We start from the raw sequence: 18,335 nt of genomic DNA, 5'->3' as shown, positions 1-18,335 counted from the left end.
TTACCGTTGCTGATTAAATAAAAGGAAGGGAAAGTAAATCTTGTCAAAGAATTTCTCCTGGAAAATACAGTCGCCTGTCCTCCAACCCAATTAAATTGAAGCAGGGCGGCCATGTTTAAGCAAGGCTAATGCTAGTCGATGCGAAGCATCATCATAATGCTGTAGCAAGATTAAACGCCTTCCGGCAGTTCTTGAAAAGACTGCTAGGAATGCTGTATGTACATTTTCATTGCTAGGAGTTTCTTGTGCTGAAGGTTTGACAAAACTGGGGCAGTGGTGGCAGCGGGTAAGGAAGGGTTGCTGGTTCGAATCCCGATCCACCAAGGTGCCACTGAACAAAGCACCATCCCCACACACTGCTCCCTGGGCGCCTGTCATGGCTGCCCACTGCTCACCAAGGGTGATGGTTAAAAGCAAAGGACACATTTCATCGTGTCACTGTGTGCTGTGCAGTGTTTCACAATGACAATCACTTCACTTTTACTTACAGTGCCGTTACACAGTTGATCCAGATCTGTAATTCTGACCTGTGCCAGTACCGGACCATTGTTCATTTTGATTAAAAGGGTCCGGGCGTGTTTGACTCAAAATGCTTGGGCCTTCTGTGGGCAGAGTTTGCATGCTCTGCCTATGTTGGTAGGTTTCCTCCGGGTTCTCTCCCAACTCCCAAAGGCATGTACTCTGCAAGTGTGAGTGTGTGTGTGCCCTGCGGTGATGGGCTCCGGCAGCCCATCGACCCTGAATAACAGCATTAAGCGCTTATGGAAAGTGAGTGAGGGATAAATGCGAAGATGCAAAGAGGGTTAATAGCAAAACACGAATGACAAATAACATATAACATACTAAAGACATCAGTAGAAATTAACAGTTCATTAAGGCTTAACAACAAAAATTGAAAGTTAGATTTTGTCCAGCTCATCTTTGGCCACAGTCCAGCCTCCAAGCTGTAAAACTATTAAAAATCCGTCCACACTGCATTTGGAGATTGTCATTCACATCACTGACAGAATTCTTCACATTCAAACCGCCGGGCAATTTAGCCACAGATAACAAAATAATTTCCGTGGCAGAACCTTCCCGCCTTTTTGGTGGCATGTGGGTTGGAGCAGGCACACAGTGGATAAATCCAGACACTCACACAATAGTTAGTTAGGGCCCACAAAGAGCATGGCTCATTGCCTCGTGAAATTGCACATGCCTTTCTGTGTGTGAGTGTGTGTGTATTTTAGTGTTTGTGGGGTGGTAGTGGCCTAGTGTGTAAAACACTCGCCTATGAACCAGAAGACCACAAAGTCACAGGTACGAACCCCACTTATTTCCATTGTGTCCCTGAACAAGTGTCTCCAGGGGGGACTGTCCCTGTAACTACTGATTGTAAGTTGCTTTGGATAAGAGCATCTGATATTAAGCTATGGGAACCACAGAATGAAAATATGATTATATGTTATCCACAATAACAAAATTATAAGGTATTAAACAGTATTCACTATATAAATAGTATTGTATTGTATCAGAATTTCATCAGAAATTGTAAATATATACATACATTTTTATGTTACAAATGACCTTGCAGCACCTCCTTTTGTTTTCTGTTTGCTGTGAGACCATAATTAAAAGACTGAGACTAGTCATTTATAGCATTAAAATGACAGGTGGGTGAATCTGGTTATATTAACATATGTTTTGTCCCGCCCCTAGTTGAAGGGCGCACAGGTGAGCGTTTGTGGACATATTTCAGTTTCAGAGATGCTGTGACCCGTCTGTCTCCTGACCGCCACTCTGCTTCCTGTGTTTAGGACGTGCTACAGATGGGGGAGGAGTGCGCCTCTGACCCCTATTACTGCCAGCTGGAGGCCGAGACCTGCCGGGTGTTCACCGAGCAGCTGGGCCGCTTTGGCCTGGTGGGCGAGTCCCTCAGCATGGCCGCCGCCAAGCGCCTCAAATTGGTTGTGTTTGCACCCACCTACTGCACCACGCTGGAATACAGCATCAGGGTCTACTGCATGGACGACACGCAAGATGTCCTCAAGGTGAGGGTCACAAAGACTCAGTCTTACTGTGGAACACTGGCATATTGGCGAATGTAACCTGCATCAAACAGGGGTCGGTCGGCATCTTACGAGAGTCTCTTCACACGAAACTCCACACCAACGTCACTGGGAAACCAAAAGAAAAAAAGGAACCTGGCGCCTAACTCGCACCTGTATTTTCCGCACTGCTTTATAAAGCGTATGAGGGGGAGGCGGTGTTGTGTTTGTCACTACCTGAGCTGCCATCTGTCCGGTTCATTCTGTGAATGCACAGAAAAAGAAAGAAGAAAGAAAAGAGTTGAATGCGTCCCGCAGCCGGCACACGTTGACAACTTTTAATCAACTTTGGATCACTGTCGCCTCTTGAGGCACAAAGCGGTATTACAAGCCTGCTAGCTGCTTAGCATGCTAACTTGTTCCACTGAAATTTATTCTTATAACAAAAATAAAATAGTGCCAAGTCACCTTGAGATGTGGAATGAGTGCAAACGAGACAATGCACAAATATTGGGGTGATTTATGGGTGATTTATGGGTGGTAGTAGCCTAGTGGGTAACACACTCGCCTGTGAACCAGAAGTCCCAGGTTCAAATCTTGCTTACTACCATTGTTTTCCTGAGGAAGACACTCCAGGGGGACTGTCCCTCAAACTACTGATTGTAAATTGCTCTGGATAAGGGCGTCTGATAAATGCTGCAAATGTAAATGTAGTTGTTTTTAGCTAATGGCACTTTACAGCGATATTATACACAAACATACCACAACTGCTAACTGCGAAAGCTAAAAACGTTCCGTTCTGTTTCAGAATAAGTTTCAGCCACAGAACAACTCACCGCCAGTTTTTGCCAGTTATAAAGTCTCGAATTGTTATTTGGGGACGCAGGCAACATGGGGACCTAAGCAATGTGTTTTCCTGTATTTGCCTGAGCTTTGCTTAATGCGGTGGAGCAAATAGAGTGGTGGCGGTCCCCCCTCTTCCCTCCTCTGCAGAGCAGGCTTAGTCAAACAGCTTAGTCAAAGCTGAATTTGTTTGAATGCAAACACGAGCGGGGAAAAGAATATAGCGACGATGCGGCGAGCTTGTTTGCGCTTAAGCCCCTCCGTAGCGCTGTGTTTATTCGCCTGATGGCGGCGGCGAGGCCCGGCCTCCTGGCTTTCTGCTCTCCCTCCATTGGTTGCATTTTTTTCCATTTCATTTTTTTATTTTTTTTCCCTTCCCTTCTTCTGAGGGATCGGGAATAATAAAGAGCTAATGCCAAGCCCCCTCCCTTGAGCACTGTGTCTGAGTAGACAGTTAAGATTTCATTTGCATGGTTAATTAGTAAATTAAAAGAGAGGCTCTCACAGCGCCCGGGCCCTCGACACCCCCCGCGCTCGCCGCGAAGCAGAAGTGCCTTCGCTCCTCTCCAGCCTGTGAGAGGCTGCCAAAGCAGCTGACCCTCCTCTCTCGGTGCGGCCCGACTGCCGGGCTTCGCGAGCGTTACCATGGCGGAGGGGAGGAGGAAGAGAGGAAGAATGGAGGGAAAAAAAGAACAGGAGGCGGCGGCAAATCGTCAGGGCCGCCTGGAAATGAGCCGTTCTGTGGCACGTGGGCGCGGACAAACGCTGGCGACCCGTGAGGGACTCTGGCTGAGGACAACTCGAGCTTCCCGATCGCTGACCGCCACGACTTGTGAAGGCGGGGTGTGGCTGCGTGTTCTGGAAGACACCGTTCGAGCCCGAGCATCACCATGCCACCGTCTGTGACCCTGAATCTGTGGGTCCTTGCCCTTGACTCCGTGTAAAAGGGTAAAAGGCAGCAGTGTGTGTGTGTGTGTGTGTGTGTGTGAATATGCGGTGCCCTCTCCTAGGAAACGTGACACCCAAGTGAGCCGGCCGAGATGCGGCCTGCTGGGGCCACTGGCACGCGGCAACACGGCGGCTCTTGTGGTGAACCACAGCGCCTCCAGGGATGTGTCGTTTTTTTGGGGTTTTTTTTTATTTAGCACGCAGCTCCCTGTCCGGTAATCTAGTGTTCGCACCAGTACCTGTAATGGGCAGAGACGGGGCATATTAGCCACTTGTGTATCTGTGTCATAATAATTAATATAACTTTTTTTTCTGAATTGCAATAATAATGCAACAATAATAATGCGTATAGCATCGTTGCATTTTGTTGCTCGGAATGTTTAAAGCACGCAGCCTGTGGCACAACTTTTGTCCGAGATTTCAACAAGAACGCACAGCTTGCTTTTGCTGTTTAAAATGGGAGGAGCCTACAAAAAACATACCGCCAGCGCATAATAAAAGTTTGGCCCTTTATAGAACTGAAATGTTCCCTGGATAAGGACGGTTGTTGTCAGAGACTGAATGTGTATAGGCATGACCTTTAATCCCCAGGCTTCCACATCATACCGAGTGTGGCTCGTGGCTAAAAGGACGCATGTCATTAGGTGCTCAGAGGCCATAGTTTTTATGTGGTTCTCCCATGCAGTCTCATGTCCCCTTGATTGTGCTCTGTACCCCTGCAAGGAGCAGTGTTACTTAACTCTGCACCCTTAAAGTGATAAATAACGTCAACTTAGTGCCTTCATTAGGGTTCGATGTGCGGGTTTAATTGCTTTCCTCCGGAACTCGGGCTTAAGTAGTGCACTTTTTCAGTCTTTTCATGCCGTTCATACTCCCTTGTTCTGGGACTGTAGCATCTGAAATTTACTGCGTTTAATTACTGCGTTGGTGAATAGCCGAGCTGTTCTGGACATTAGCATTTGTTTAATATTTATGCTCTCCGTGTGTTCACTGATGAAATTCCGGTGCGTGAAAATGGGAGAACAACAATACATGGCTAATATTTCTTTTATAAAACAGCCTTTAATGGATGCCGGCAAAATACAAATGAACTTAATGATGCTGTAGTTTCGTAACTGTAGTCAGTAACGGTTAACAGCGTTTTTGGACTGTTTATGAACGGTCACACCCACGTGCTTCAATAAATGACCTTAAAAGGTGGGCATGACAATGAAAAAGCCGGGGACCGTTTCAGGGCCTCCCCCGTGCCCATCTCAGCCGTCAGTCATCGGCGCCGGCCCTGCAACGGCCGAGGAGCGGCAATCTTTCATCTCCCAATTATGCCAGATTAAAAACAATGTTATTGTCTTTGATCACAAGTATCTCATGCCACTTGGGAGCCGGTGACATTTTGGCGTGATGCTCTCAATATGTTAGCGGCCCTTATGGGACCAATTACATTAATATTTAATGCGCCTCCTTCCACGGTGGTGCTGGGGCCAGCGGTCGAACGCGCCACACTTTCCCCTCCACTGCCTCTCGCTGGCCGCCGGACCTGAGGGGCTTCCTCTTTGAAGATGAGCCTTCGGTGTGCCGGCGATTTACAGGCTCGGAAAAGCATGTAAACTGCACCGGCAATATCCTGTCGCTGTTCCAGCGCGCTAATCGCCCAACGATGGGGGCTCGCTGTCTCGATGGGGGTCTCTCACACGTCCCTTTTAAAAACAAGGGCGACCTAGCGTCACGATACTGTCACAACACGTCGCCCGCGGTAACAATAACGTCGTGGACCCTGTAATAATCCATACAATGCAAAATATCTCTACTACTTCCAAAAGCTACAATCATATCATGATCCCTATCAAAACCCCAAATAAGTGGGAGATAGCATATGGCAAGGTTTTTTTAAATTAGATTACATATAGATTTCATTACCTTAGATCAGTGGTTCTCAACCAAATTGCAAATTTGTGATCTTTGTTTGGAGTCATCGGATCTATTTTCGCTGCTAAAATAGACCAAAACAGTCATTATTTCATCATAAATGTAAGGGACTTAATATTATTAACTTGTTTGTTGAACTGTCATACGAAATCAGCGTCACACTTCCAACGCGCAGCGGGGGGTGCTGCCGTGAGCCCCTCCTCTCCCGTCCAAAAGCCCTCACAGGCGGTCAGTCAGGTCAGTCATATGTATGTATGCAAAGAGGTGTTTGGGATGGGGGGGCCCAGCTTGAAAAAAGGTTGAGAACCCCTGCCTCAGATTATATTAAGTTGGGGGGGGGTTGTTCCACTGTTCTACATCTCTCTGTTGTTTATACATAAAAAATAACACAAGTGGATTAAGTCACACTGAATATGTGTTTAAACATTACCTCCCTGAGCTGCCATTTTTAGTTAATGCCAGTTACTGAACGTCGTGTATCGACAAAATCTTATTAGAGGAAGCGCCGTGATGTTTTGCTGGTGCTGATCTCCTCCCCGGATCTCTGCAGCCCGCGGTGGCGAAAACGATGGTTTGTGCTCTGGTTGACCTTTGTCTGAAATCACAGAGTAATTGGCCTTTGCCGCCTGGTCTCAGGAGAACCGTTGCGATTCAGGAGGCTGAAGCTCACGGCGTCGAGACAGTGGGCTTCATCACCGAGCCCCGCGTGACAAATCTTACGCTCAGCCGCTCCGTTACGCCTTTTCTTTTCTGAAAGCAAAATACATTTTTCCCCGCTGCCGGTGATTTATAAAGGCTAATGCGCATCCCCGCGCTCGTTTGTAACAGCGCCTGGCAACCTCCTCACATTTGGGGTTATTAATCAGTGGGGACGCCGCGATGCGGCCCCTCGGCCGGCGAGAGGGGGATCACAACCTACAGGAAAGCGCACACCGCAAAGCCGGAAATGCGCCATAAATCAGCGACCCCCATCCCAAATGGATTCCGGCGGCCTTTCGAAAGTCCTCACGCAACCTCATTATCGGGGAAGAAATAGAATATTAGAAAGTTATGGATCGCGGTTCTCGCGGCCGTTCCCAGGACAGTGACTATTATATCCATCCCAGCTTTCCCGTCTCCGGCTTGGTTTTGGACTTTTTGTCTTCCTGTTTCCCTCTAGTTGCTAAATTGCCTTAAATATTTGTCAGCGGGCTGCTTTTTTCGTTGCCCGCGAGTTTTGCTGTGGCGTCTAACCTCCTTCTGTCAGGCCCGGCTAGGGGAGATTAACTATATGAGTGTCTCCCCTGCTCCCAAATGGACTTCAGAGCGAGTCCATCAGAGCCGCGGCTCCGAGGCGCTACTTCTGCAGGCCACGGCTAAAGGGATGAGGGAGATGGGCGGCCGGCGAGGACTGTGGCCATGGCGGCGCTAATCCTGTTATCGGCCCCTCTAAAGCCTGGCACTCTTATGACCTGCAGACGCGAAATGTTAAGCTGCCTGTCTGCCTGCCCCCCCCTTTCCCTCGTTCCCTCGTTCCCTCTCTTCCTTCGAATTTCCTACTTGGGAAGTCGCCGGATTAGTCCCGTCTCACTCTCCCGGCCAGTGTTTGTTTCTGTCGTTTGTGGCCTGGGTGTGTGTTTCGACAGGTCCCAGGCCACGCCCTGGCCCAAGGTCATCTAATTTCTTATTCAATGATTTATTTCTGTTTCCTTTTTCCCTTTCTCTCTCTGTCTCTCTCTGTCGCCGTATCCTCATTGTGAATTTGCATTTTCTCAGTGTAATTTATTAAGAGGACAATGGGGCGGAAACCGAGCGATTACTGTCACCGCCTGGCAACGCTCATCCTAAACAAACACGGAGGCGTTCGAGCTGCGACTGTGGGTATAAAACCCCGACATGTTTACGAGTCTCGTCTTCAGCGGGACTCGTTCATCTGGGCGAGCGCCATATTGGAATTCTGGGTCCCACAGATCTGTAATGGGATAATTGGCGGCCTCTTCTGTGGCTCCGATTACCAGTCCGCCGGATCTGCAGATGGGTCAGTAACAGGACCGGCGGGTCCTTGGTCGCTCATTTGCAATGCTAATCTTCACTGGAGCGCGACGTCGCTTTGCCCGGCCACTTTGTAGCTGCCATAAAGCGTGGGCTTTGTCTCAGGGAAACGCGTAATGGGGGGAGATTACGATCTCCTTGAAGTTTTACGGCCCTCTGCCAGTGACCCCGCTGGATAGAGATGACCCCTGACCCTTTTCATTAGCTCAAATGTTGCGGGTGTGCTCAAGTCGATTAGCACTTGTGAAAAATCCTGTAATGACGGGGAGAGCCACTATCTCCAGAGCCCTGGCGGCTCATGCAGATGAAAAAGAGGAAAATATTTCATTTCATTTCATCTTTTCTTTTGTCTTTTTCGATATTTATCAACGCAGATGGGTTTGAACCCACTCTGATGCATCTAATTGCGTTTTTCGGCACAATGGGTCATGGCTAGCAGAAAAAGAATCGCATCGTGTGACGTAGGTACATTTTCCAAATGGATAATTAACAGGTTTCTCACTGTATTAATTGAAAGCGGTCTACCCAAAACGGGGTAAAGAGTGCAGAAAATTGAATAATCGGCGTGCAGATGAGAAGAAAAAAAAAAATCGAAATCTAGCGAGGTTCTCCATCTTAATTAGAGCTGCACTCCAGAACCGCGTCATGTGCATCCGCGTTCACACCGAGCGGTATCAAACATATGGCAATTATCTTTGCACACGCAGTCTGGCTCGTGTGATTGTTCCCATTGAGTTTCTGTTGTTCCTGGTTTTTAGCGCCCTCCACAACTGAAGTGTCCTTCCGAAACAGGAGCGCTTCCCTTTTTTTTCGTGATGTTTTTGGCCGGGAACGCTCGCATGGATCCTTCCCGGCTTTGAGGACCTTTTAGGCCCAGAGAGGCCGGAGTAGAAGATGAAGGACGCGTTGGAAATAAATAGATTGACTGATGGGCTATTCGTAAATAATCCCGGGCGGGGCGTTGTCCGCAGGGCGCAGATGTCCTCCGGCGGCCGGCCCAGCGGAGATGAAAACGTCCCCACTTGCCAGTACAAATGTCTTCTGGCACCGGCGAGCCGGGGGCTAGAAAATGAAGGGGGATCGGCGGCGCGGGAACAACGAGCCGTTGACTAATGGCTGCCCCGGCGTGCCTCATTACGCGGCAGGTAGCGCCACGTTCTGCCTGGCACGGCGGCTCTACGGAGATGTTGCGACCTTGCCCTGACATTAGAGCTGCTGTTGAAGGAGCATGTGTCAACATGCCAATGCACCGGGGCCAGGGGGTTCTAGTCCTTGTTCATTTTGTCAGAGAAGAATGATCATCTGCAACGATAGTTGATGAATGTGGTTCTGAAGTTATTGCAGCATACTGCATTACACGGCATTTCAATGTCCAGACTTTGTTCTTCTTCAAGATGTTCTGGTTTGGAATCGCAATCCCAAGATAAGATTTTGGTTCCAAGAAACTTTATTGATGGTCCCATTGTGGCTTTGTTGGGTTTGTGGAAAGTGCTGCGTAACGATTTTTAGGTTCTGTGTCCACTTCCGAAACGGAAAGTGTCATTTTCGTCAATTTAGGAATTTAGGATTGGCTCATCATTGATTGTCTGGCAATTGATTGATTGGGTACTTTATGTGGAATAGAGATTTTTTTTCAATGTGAAATTGGCAAAATTATGCTGTAGTCCAAGAAACCAAATGGAATTACAAGCAGAAAGAAGGTGAACTGAGTTACAGCAGTTTAGAGTTTAAATGATTCTATACAGCCAGGTATGCCAAAGTTTACCATATTATAACACTGCATGCATTTCTAGCACAAGAAAAGATGCGCGGTAGTAGTCTAGTGGGTAACACACTCGCCTATGGACCAGAAGACCCAGGTTCAAACCCCACTTACTACCATCGTGTCCCTGAGCAAGACACTTAACCCTGAGTGTCTCCAGGGGGGACTGTCCCTGTAACTACTGATGGTAAGTCGCTCTGGATAAGGGCGTCTGGTAAATGCTGTAAAAGTAAAGAAATTAGCATTTGTTACACCTGAGCTTGACTCAAGAGTTTTGGTCATATCTGCACAACATTTGCGCATACAATTTTGCAATATTTTTCCACGTCCCTTAATAATCGATCCGCCTCATTGACTTGTTTTACCATCATAATGTAAAGTGACAGTCACCTGCGACCTGCCTTCCTTTGGATTGAATGCCGTTGCTTAGCAACAACACATACAAATGGATTTTTGGTCACCGCTGTAGTGGAACCTAGTCGCCTTTTTTCAAATCTTTACGTGTTATTGACGCAACGGCCGTCCGTAAATAAGCCAGTATACGTGTTCTGCGGCGCTCGATATCTGTCCGGCGGGCGGCGGCGGTGTGGAGCGCTGGTTGTGACTCGGGCTGCTGTGGCCGTTCCGCAGGAGGTGATGCAGATGGAGAAGCAGTTGGGAGGCCGGCTGATCGACGAGCCCCGCGTCCTGCTCTTTAAAGACAGCTACCACAACCTGCGCCTCTCCATCCATGACCTGCCCCAGGCCCTGTGGAGGAGTAAGCTGCTCGCTGGATATCAGGTGGGTTTTACGTTACATCCTCACGCCGCGACTTGCTGCTCGTATTGATTTGGCGGTACCTGGGCATTGTTGGCCAGTGGTGGTGACCTTTTGTGATCAAAAGGTTGCTGGTTCAAATCCCGAACTGCGCTGCAGTGCATCACAATGACAATCACTTCACTTTCACTGGAGGTCGTATTTTCCCGGGACCATTCAGGAGACGTGTTGGTAGTGGGCGTGGTCCCAAGATGTCTATAGCAGTGATCATGTTTGTGACGTCCATTGATACTGGAGAAATGAGGGGGTTACAGAGCCCTTCCACATGACACCTCCCATCCATTTCTGAAACTGATGCATGGACCAAAGGAAGAAAGCTTGGGACGTGAAATTCCAAGTGGGTTCCATAACTGGCATCAATCACTCCATTATCGTGGTCCATAGTTAAGGGCGGTTTATAAGGCAGAAAATTCCCAATCCTGTTCCCCCGACACGAAGTTTTCATTCCAGCCATTGCGTAATTAGGATCATTAACAACTTAATGAGGTATGTAGTAGGCTGAGAGCGCCGAAAAGATTCTATCAGCACGGCTACAAGGGACTACTTGTCCATTTCCCGGCTAGACGTCCGGTGAAGTGGGGAAGAACATCCCTCCAGTTTAACACACCGTTCTGACTTGTTGCATTGACCCCATGCTACTGAACAGCAGCACCAGTATTAATGTGTTACTGAGATCGTAAAACACAGGCAAGTAGCCATCGTGGCTTTAATCAGCAATTGAATCGTTCAGATGTTCGGTAAATTTTCTTAGAGTTTAAGTCAGGGGTTAAGTTTTTATCGTTCATGGATTAAACATCTAAATAAGTGGTTGGGTCGGGGGGGTGGGGGTCTTATTGCTCCACATAGCAGGAAGCAACCCAAGGGGGTCCCATGAGGTGTCTGGTTTTCTGTATTAAATGTTATTTACATATACACACACACTTATTTTTGTGTTTAATTATTCAATTGTGAGTTTCCGCTCCTCATTAAAATGTTTTCAGGCGTGTGGGGATTGTAAAGAGTCCCATTAAAGTGAAAGCATGCTGGAGCAGGGGACCGCACATGTGCTTTGCCTTAATAACCAGCATGGCCTTGCCTGAGCGCGGTGGGGAAAAAAAAAAAACCTCCCTGAACTCCGACTCGCCGAGCCCCGCTTCTCCTACCTGCCTGATTGGGCCCAACACCCACCACGGGAGGGAAGATTAAACCCGGGAACGGTGTGTAAATGCGCCGATTGGACGAAGCCGGGATTCAACGCTCGCACCCTGGATGCGAGGACCAAAGCTCTCGAGGTGGCTGCAGGTCCACGGCGCCCGAAGGCGCGCTGAATGAGAGGAGGAGAGCGAATGGAGGTGCATTCCCTTTGGAGTGTAGACCCAGACACCCCTGCTCATTTAGAGAGAGTTATTCCTTCCACAACGAAAGGCCTTTTCACTCCCTCTGCTTTGTGCTGGTGAATTTACTCACTGCTGAGGCTTTCTGTTAAAAAAAAAAAAAAAAAAACTATTTCTCTCTCTCTCTCTATATATATATATATATATATATACACATTTGAAAAAATCCAATTTGTAGTCAGGGTAACAGCCCCCCCATTTGGATACTGGGCGGTACTGCAGCCGCGCACTGAACAAACAGAGGCATCTAGAAAAGACGGAGGAAGACTCTGACCTCTCGAGTCCTCCAGGGAGACGGGAAGTGTGGAGCGAAAGTGAATCGGGCCGACACCACAATCCATACACCGAGCATCGCCCGTCATCCCACGATCCCACCACAACGCGTCAAACTGGGTTTCTTGCCTGTAAATCGCAAATGTTTGACATGGAGACACACTGGAGAAAATGACATTAGACAAAATAAATAAAATTGGTCATTTGTAATTGCCATGCATTTGTGCTATTTTACTGTTGTTAATAATTTAATCACTCTTCAATTAAGTGCATCTAGTTCTTTTCAAACAAACAAACAATTTTTTTCATATTTGCAGTTGGTATATGCTGGTGTTCAGTGTCTTCAGATGTTGAACATGTTACGGAACCGAAATAAAGAAATCCCACACCTGCACTGCTCCTCCAGCGGAGAGTCGGGCCATAAATCATGGAATAAAAGCTGCTCCTGCATATCGGACCCTTTTTGCTGATTGCCACAGTTTTGCCAAAGCAATGTGTCACGCTGTCTTACATTTGATGAATATTTTTTTTTTTTGGCTCCTATTTTTGCTTTATGTATTCGTTTTAGCTGCAGACGGACAGGCACATTCTTACCTGATTGATGGGTGACGATATACGTCGCCTCTCACCGCTGTCACTTTGTCTATATAGAGATTTTCTATGCAAATATAAGTGCAGAAATGCACATGTCCTAATTGTCTTCATTGGTTGCATGAATGACTCAGGAAGGCGGTATAGTTATACGTAGCTAATTTGGCGTAATTTGGACAATGTTCAAACAGCACGCTAAGTGACACATGAGTAGATGAGTATTTTGAATACATAAACTCCTCCTTATATTGAAAAGAATCCTCATATTTGAAAAATGAATTTAAGTATCATATATATGAAATGCTACCACCACAGCACAGGCTCCCTGCCTTGGAGATCCTCAGATGTTCAAATTATTGCCTAGTTTGCTATTTTTGTTGTTTATTACATAACCTCACCTGTGTTATTGCATAGTCCTGTGTCTTTAGTTTTGTAAATGAGTAGGTGCAGCGTGCGTACGTATATATAACGTATAAGAAATGAATGCGTTGCCCTCCACATGACCCCTGGGCCTGCAGGAGATCCCGTTCTACCACATCTGGAGCGGCTCCCAGCGAAGCCTCCACTGCACCTTCACCCTGGAGCGCCTGAGCCTCAGCACCTGCGAACTCACCGGCCAGCTGTGCGTCTGGCAGCTGGAGGGCGAGGGTCAGAGCTTCAGCCTCGACTTCAACATTGCCAAGGTAGCCCGCTCGCGCCACTCGCACCGTCTTTGCTCGCTGGGAGACTGACGATAATGTGACAGCGCTCGTTATTAAGTGACAATGCAACTGAATTGTGTCACCAAATTACCAGCGCTTAATATGAGATGTTCCACACACACAATATGTTATAAGTTATTATATTAACAAGAACGTGCTCGGACACACCTTTTTCTGTTCCATCACTGGATTATTCGACATTTTAGACAAGTGCGAAAAATAATCATCACCATCATCTGACCAAAACCAGTAATATATATATTCAGAATTTTCATGCGTGTTTAATTTTTCACATTTTTGGTCTCCAGGACAACAGACCCCTGGACTCCGAGTTCCTGCTGATGGACAGCAGCACGCCGGCCCTGGCCGGCCCCAGCGCGTTCCAGATCCCGTACCTCGTCCGGCAGAAGATCTGCAGCAGCCTGGACACGCCCTGCCCGAACGGGGCGGACTGGAGGCTGCTGGCACAGAGGCTAAAGCTGGAAAGGTAAACACACACGCACACACACACACACACACTTTGCACGTCTACAAGAGTTTGATTCAGTTATTCTAATTTAGCATCGCTTGCTTAATCACCTGCAAATTGGGTGGACTTCATCTCGCTGTTACAGGGTCAGTCCACAGTCCACCGATTAATTACAAATTGAGGAGGAGGAGGAGGCGCGGCACGGACCAAAAAGCGATCAATTCTCATTGGTTTATCGCTCAGAAACCGCCGCCGTATCTGTTATTTCGTCCAGGTTCCTCAACCTTTTCCGCAGGATGGGGGCCGCGTGTACGAAACGACACTTAAAGCCCCAGGCATTTGAAGAACAGAAAAAGGCCATTAGATCGAACAAGGCACTTCGGACACCTTTGGGAGACGCCCTCCCTCGGCATCAAATATGCGGCCAGCGGGTGTCCGGCCTTTGTTGTTATTGATCAGCTTTGATCTGAAAGGTTCAGCTTGGCCAGTGGAAAAGGTCACATCCTCGCGGACCATCACATCGGTTCTTTTCTGGTCAAACAAGGCAGAGCACAAACTAATAATAATACTTATAACAATAATAATAATTGTAATTATTGATTGTGACGAGATAATGGAATTTGCATAATGACTGCAAATATGGAAGAAAGCGAATAGTTAATAAGTGAAATGAACATTTCGGCCTCCGAGGCACGCCGCCCGTAACGCTGCATGCATAATCTAAAATTCCGGAATTAGCGCCAGGAGCGCCTTTTTAATGCCAGAAAGTAAACCGCTTCCTCCCACCCCGGTGTTCCCCGCAGGCACCTGAGCTTCTTCGCGTCCAGAGCCAGCCCCACCTCCGTGATCCTGGACCTGTGGGAGGCCCAGCACTTCCACAGCGGCAACCTGAACCAGCTGGCGGCCGTCATGGCCGAGATCGGCAAGCAGGAGGCCATGATTTTCCTGGTGTCGGACGGGGAGTGCTAACGCAGCCGCAGCAGGGACGCGGCGGGGCGAGGCGACACAACCAAAAACCAAGAACAGGGCTCCGCCCGGCGAACCGCCCAAGCCCATCTCCCATTGCGAGAGTTTTTTTTTTTTGGGGGGGCGGGTCATCTTTGGCATGTTCTGGGGATCAAAATGAAAGGATGATGTGCGGTGGTCTGTGCCATCATTTGGGAAAAAAGATGCAGAAATGGAGTATTTGTTCATCTGTGTAACTGATTTAATGTCACAAAAGTCTCTAGCGCACTAAGTCAAGTCAACACGAATTTTGATTTGCGTGAAGAGACCGGATGATGTTGTACGGTGGTGAAACGATGAGAATCTGGAAGGGTTTTATTTAATTCTATTTTTTTTATTTATTTATTTTTTCAGACTGAACAGCCATATTTATAACGAATCCCCCCCGTTATGCAACTTGCGTGAAACTTGCGAGGGATTCGCCTCAGACATCAGGGATTTGGGCAGCCGCGTCCAACTCCCTCACCGTGGTCTCTAAAGTCGTATCTGTCCGCACTTCTGTCTTACGTGTTGAAAAATCATTTCTCGATGTTGTCGACGTGACTGGTCGACATATGTTTGTTGCATATGTTGGGGGTCCAGAGGGTCAATAATCAGACACCACAACCCCAGAAACGTTCAGACGTAATTATGACCCTCCTTCGGTTCGATATTTAATACCGGAGCTGGTAAAGCCGAACGGCACCGGGGCATTCCGCGTACGCATACGTTTTCAGATTCTATTTCAAAGCAAATGTATTTTTGATAGCATTCTCTCTCGGGGAGGGTGGGTTTGGGGGGGGTTAAAGCCCACGGGGCAGCAGATAAGGGAGTGGGTAATCCAGAGGAACAGGAATGCGGGCGGAGTACGCCGGCCGGTAATAGACGTGTAGCTTTTGGAATTTGCATCGGGCCCACTCTTTTTTCCTTTTTGGGGACGGCGGACGCGGGGAACTTGACTTTGATGAATTTTCTCCCCGCAGCGGCTGCCGAGATTCTGCTGAATGTGTGTCTGGATTCATTGTTTTCGTGAATGTGGGAGAGACCTGGCGGTCAGAGCTGCCGCTTGAGATGATAGAAGTGGTCTCAAGAAGTGGAACAAAAACCACGGAGAAAGAAATATGAGCCATTTCAAGCATTCGTCCTTCTAGCTTCCTTTCATAGAAGACGGGAAGAGAAGGCCGACTGTCCATTTTTTATGCTTCAGACGTGTCTGTAATTTTTGGCAAAAATCCCATCAAAGAGTATCATCAACTGGTAACCAAAGTTCAATTTTAACACGATGATTTATTGTCTATTATTTGTGGTTCGTGTTTCCAGTCATAAATTTATCCCAAATTATTTCTACTCGAACCCTAAACCGTCCGGATATTTGTGTGTGTGTGTGTGTGTGTGTGGGGTGGGGTGGGGTGGGTTACGAATCGTTCACTGAACATTTTACAAGAAACACAATTAAATTGTTTTATTGCTACTCTCGAACACTTTGTAAAGTAAATGTACATGATATTTTACTACGGAGCCAAAAAAAAAGAACGACTGCTAGAGTAACATTTGTCCAAGTATAACCTGTGACGTGTTTTGCCTACTGTTCATTGGTTATATAGCATTTAAAACAACAACAAAAAAAAGAAGAAGATGTGTTTTTAAGGTTGAGACTGTTTGCCGGAAGCTTCTCTCCCCTCTTCTGTTTTGTCTCCAAGCTGTATGTACACGGTTGCTCGGTGTCAAGTCTTTAACCTGGTGACGTGGGAGGGGGGACGGGTGAAGTAGAAACGCCGCACGCTGCCACACAGAATCCGCCAGACCCACAACACGGCCCCTCAGGTAGACCTCCGACCATGTCCGTTACCGTACGGCTCCCGGCGCCTCACAGCCTCACCCCGACACGTTCCTCACCACTGTACATTTCTCCCGCTTCGTCCAGAGCTGTCCTGTGCACATGAGCGTGTGTGTGTGTGTGTGTGTGTGCGCGCGGGCGTGTGTATATGTTCGTTTTTACTCCTACCAACTGCAGCTTTTCTTTTTTTATTTCCCCAAATGGAGAACAATATAATTGTGTACCTGTGAATGTTCTTTAATTCACTTCTTTTTTCTTAATTCAATGTTCCTTGCCTTTCTGCAAGTCAAAAATGCTGTATTTACTACATGCCACAGCGCTTATGCAATTGTATAATTCTTTTATTTATTTTTTACTTTACTCTGTCGATGTAAACTGTCGTCAACAATTTTTTATTATCATTTTTTTGTGGAAAAGGGAACGCCTTCTGTCCAGGAAGGTCCTCTGTACTTTTTTGGACACTGATATGGATTTGTGGGTAGAATTTTGGAAATTCGTTTCTAAGTGCTTTCAAGTATTTACTTGGCCTTATGTATATATATCTATGAAATTTCAGAAAGGTATGTATAGTAATTCAACTTGAAATGGATGTAAATAAATTATATATTGTTAACAAGTGTTGAATTATTTGTTTGGGTTTCTTTTGACAAAGTAAATGTGAATTCATCAGTCCAGACTACGCCTTATAATTTTAGTATCGGAGGAGATATAGGCATCCATCCAGCAGGCTCATGGGGTGGAGGAGTATGGTTTTTCTCCCAAATTCATTAAATACACGTGTAAACTGTGTACAGCAGATGAAACGGATTATCAATTGGCTTATTATTACATCAGTGTTTGCATTTGCATTAATGAATGACTTAATTAGCCATCTAGCTATTTATTTTTCTCTGTAACTTTATGACGGTTGAGGTTTTTTTATTCACACAATTGTTTTAAAATCATTGAATTAATTAATGATGTTTTTTATTTTCTATATAAAATAATTAATGGAATTGCAATAATTGTTCTATTTCATTTTGGCACTCAGCCCCTCCACATTGCGTAAGGTGATGAGGAAAATAATTAAAACCTTAAATAATCAAAATCAACTGAAAATGTTTAATTTAATTTACCTTACAGCAAAATGTGGATTTTTGTATTCTGAATATGTATTCTGTTACAGCCCAACCCGGCACATGATTATAATATCTTCAGGCTTTCTACAGCACTTCCTCGTGACACGGAATACTGAATAGGGTCTTTCCATATACCTATACTTCGAAATACTTTAAAGCATTTTATACATACAACACAAATGTAAAGAAAAAACACAGCAGATGAAAATTTAAAACAACTTTTATTGATTAAATGTCTAGTAATATAGAATTTAAATAAACATGTTTTTCAAGCATGTACATATGAATACAGCAGTTAAAGTTTAAGTAAATGCGGTAAATTTAGTTAATTACTCTTAAAACGGTCAACAAAGCTCTAAAAGGCACTTAATCCAAGACGAGAAAAAAAGAAAAAGAAAGAAGAACAACCCCATGTGGAGAGGAGTGTGATGTGTATAGACACCATGTTTCCAGCAGAAGACGTTTCCACCCCTGTGCTTTCAGACGCGCTGACCTTTCCTGAACAAAACCATCTTATTTTTCACCGGCTGCACTGTAAACACCCGAGGACAGGACGGCGCCATTGTGTGTCCGGTCCCTTTCATTTACGTCGCTAATTAAATGCATAAATCATGCACGCCGCCCGACCCGGCGCGGCTT

The 18,335-nt window shown here is 46.5% G+C and overlaps 1 protein-coding gene across 5 annotated transcripts in view; it reads left to right on the top strand.

The window, feature by feature from the left end:
• unc5a (unc-5 netrin receptor A) overlaps positions 1-15,518 on the top strand; it is a 113,713-nt gene extending 98,195 nt beyond the window's left edge. For all 5 annotated transcript variants that reach the window (XM_028959576.1, XM_028959574.1, XM_028959575.1 and 2 more), the window contains 5 exons: positions 1,797-2,030; positions 10,165-10,314; positions 13,106-13,270; positions 13,597-13,775; positions 14,561-15,518. In XM_028959576.1, the coding sequence (XP_028815409.1) occupies positions 1,797-2,030; positions 10,165-10,314; positions 13,106-13,270; positions 13,597-13,775; positions 14,561-14,726 (894 nt within the window). In that variant the 3' untranslated portion in view covers positions 14,727-15,518. The remainder of the gene's footprint in view (positions 1-1,796; positions 2,031-10,164; positions 10,315-13,105; positions 13,271-13,596; positions 13,776-14,560) is intronic.
• Positions 15,519-18,335: the final 2,817 nt, after the last annotated feature.

Source organism: Denticeps clupeoides, chromosome 18 (assembly GCF_900700375.1).
Source record: "Denticeps clupeoides chromosome 18, fDenClu1.1, whole genome shotgun sequence".
In the NCBI taxonomy this organism is placed as follows: domain Eukaryota; kingdom Metazoa; phylum Chordata; class Actinopteri; order Clupeiformes; family Denticipitidae; genus Denticeps; species Denticeps clupeoides.
The sequence above is the reverse complement of the archived record's forward strand: the minus strand, read 5'-3'. Positions and strand labels throughout refer to the sequence as shown.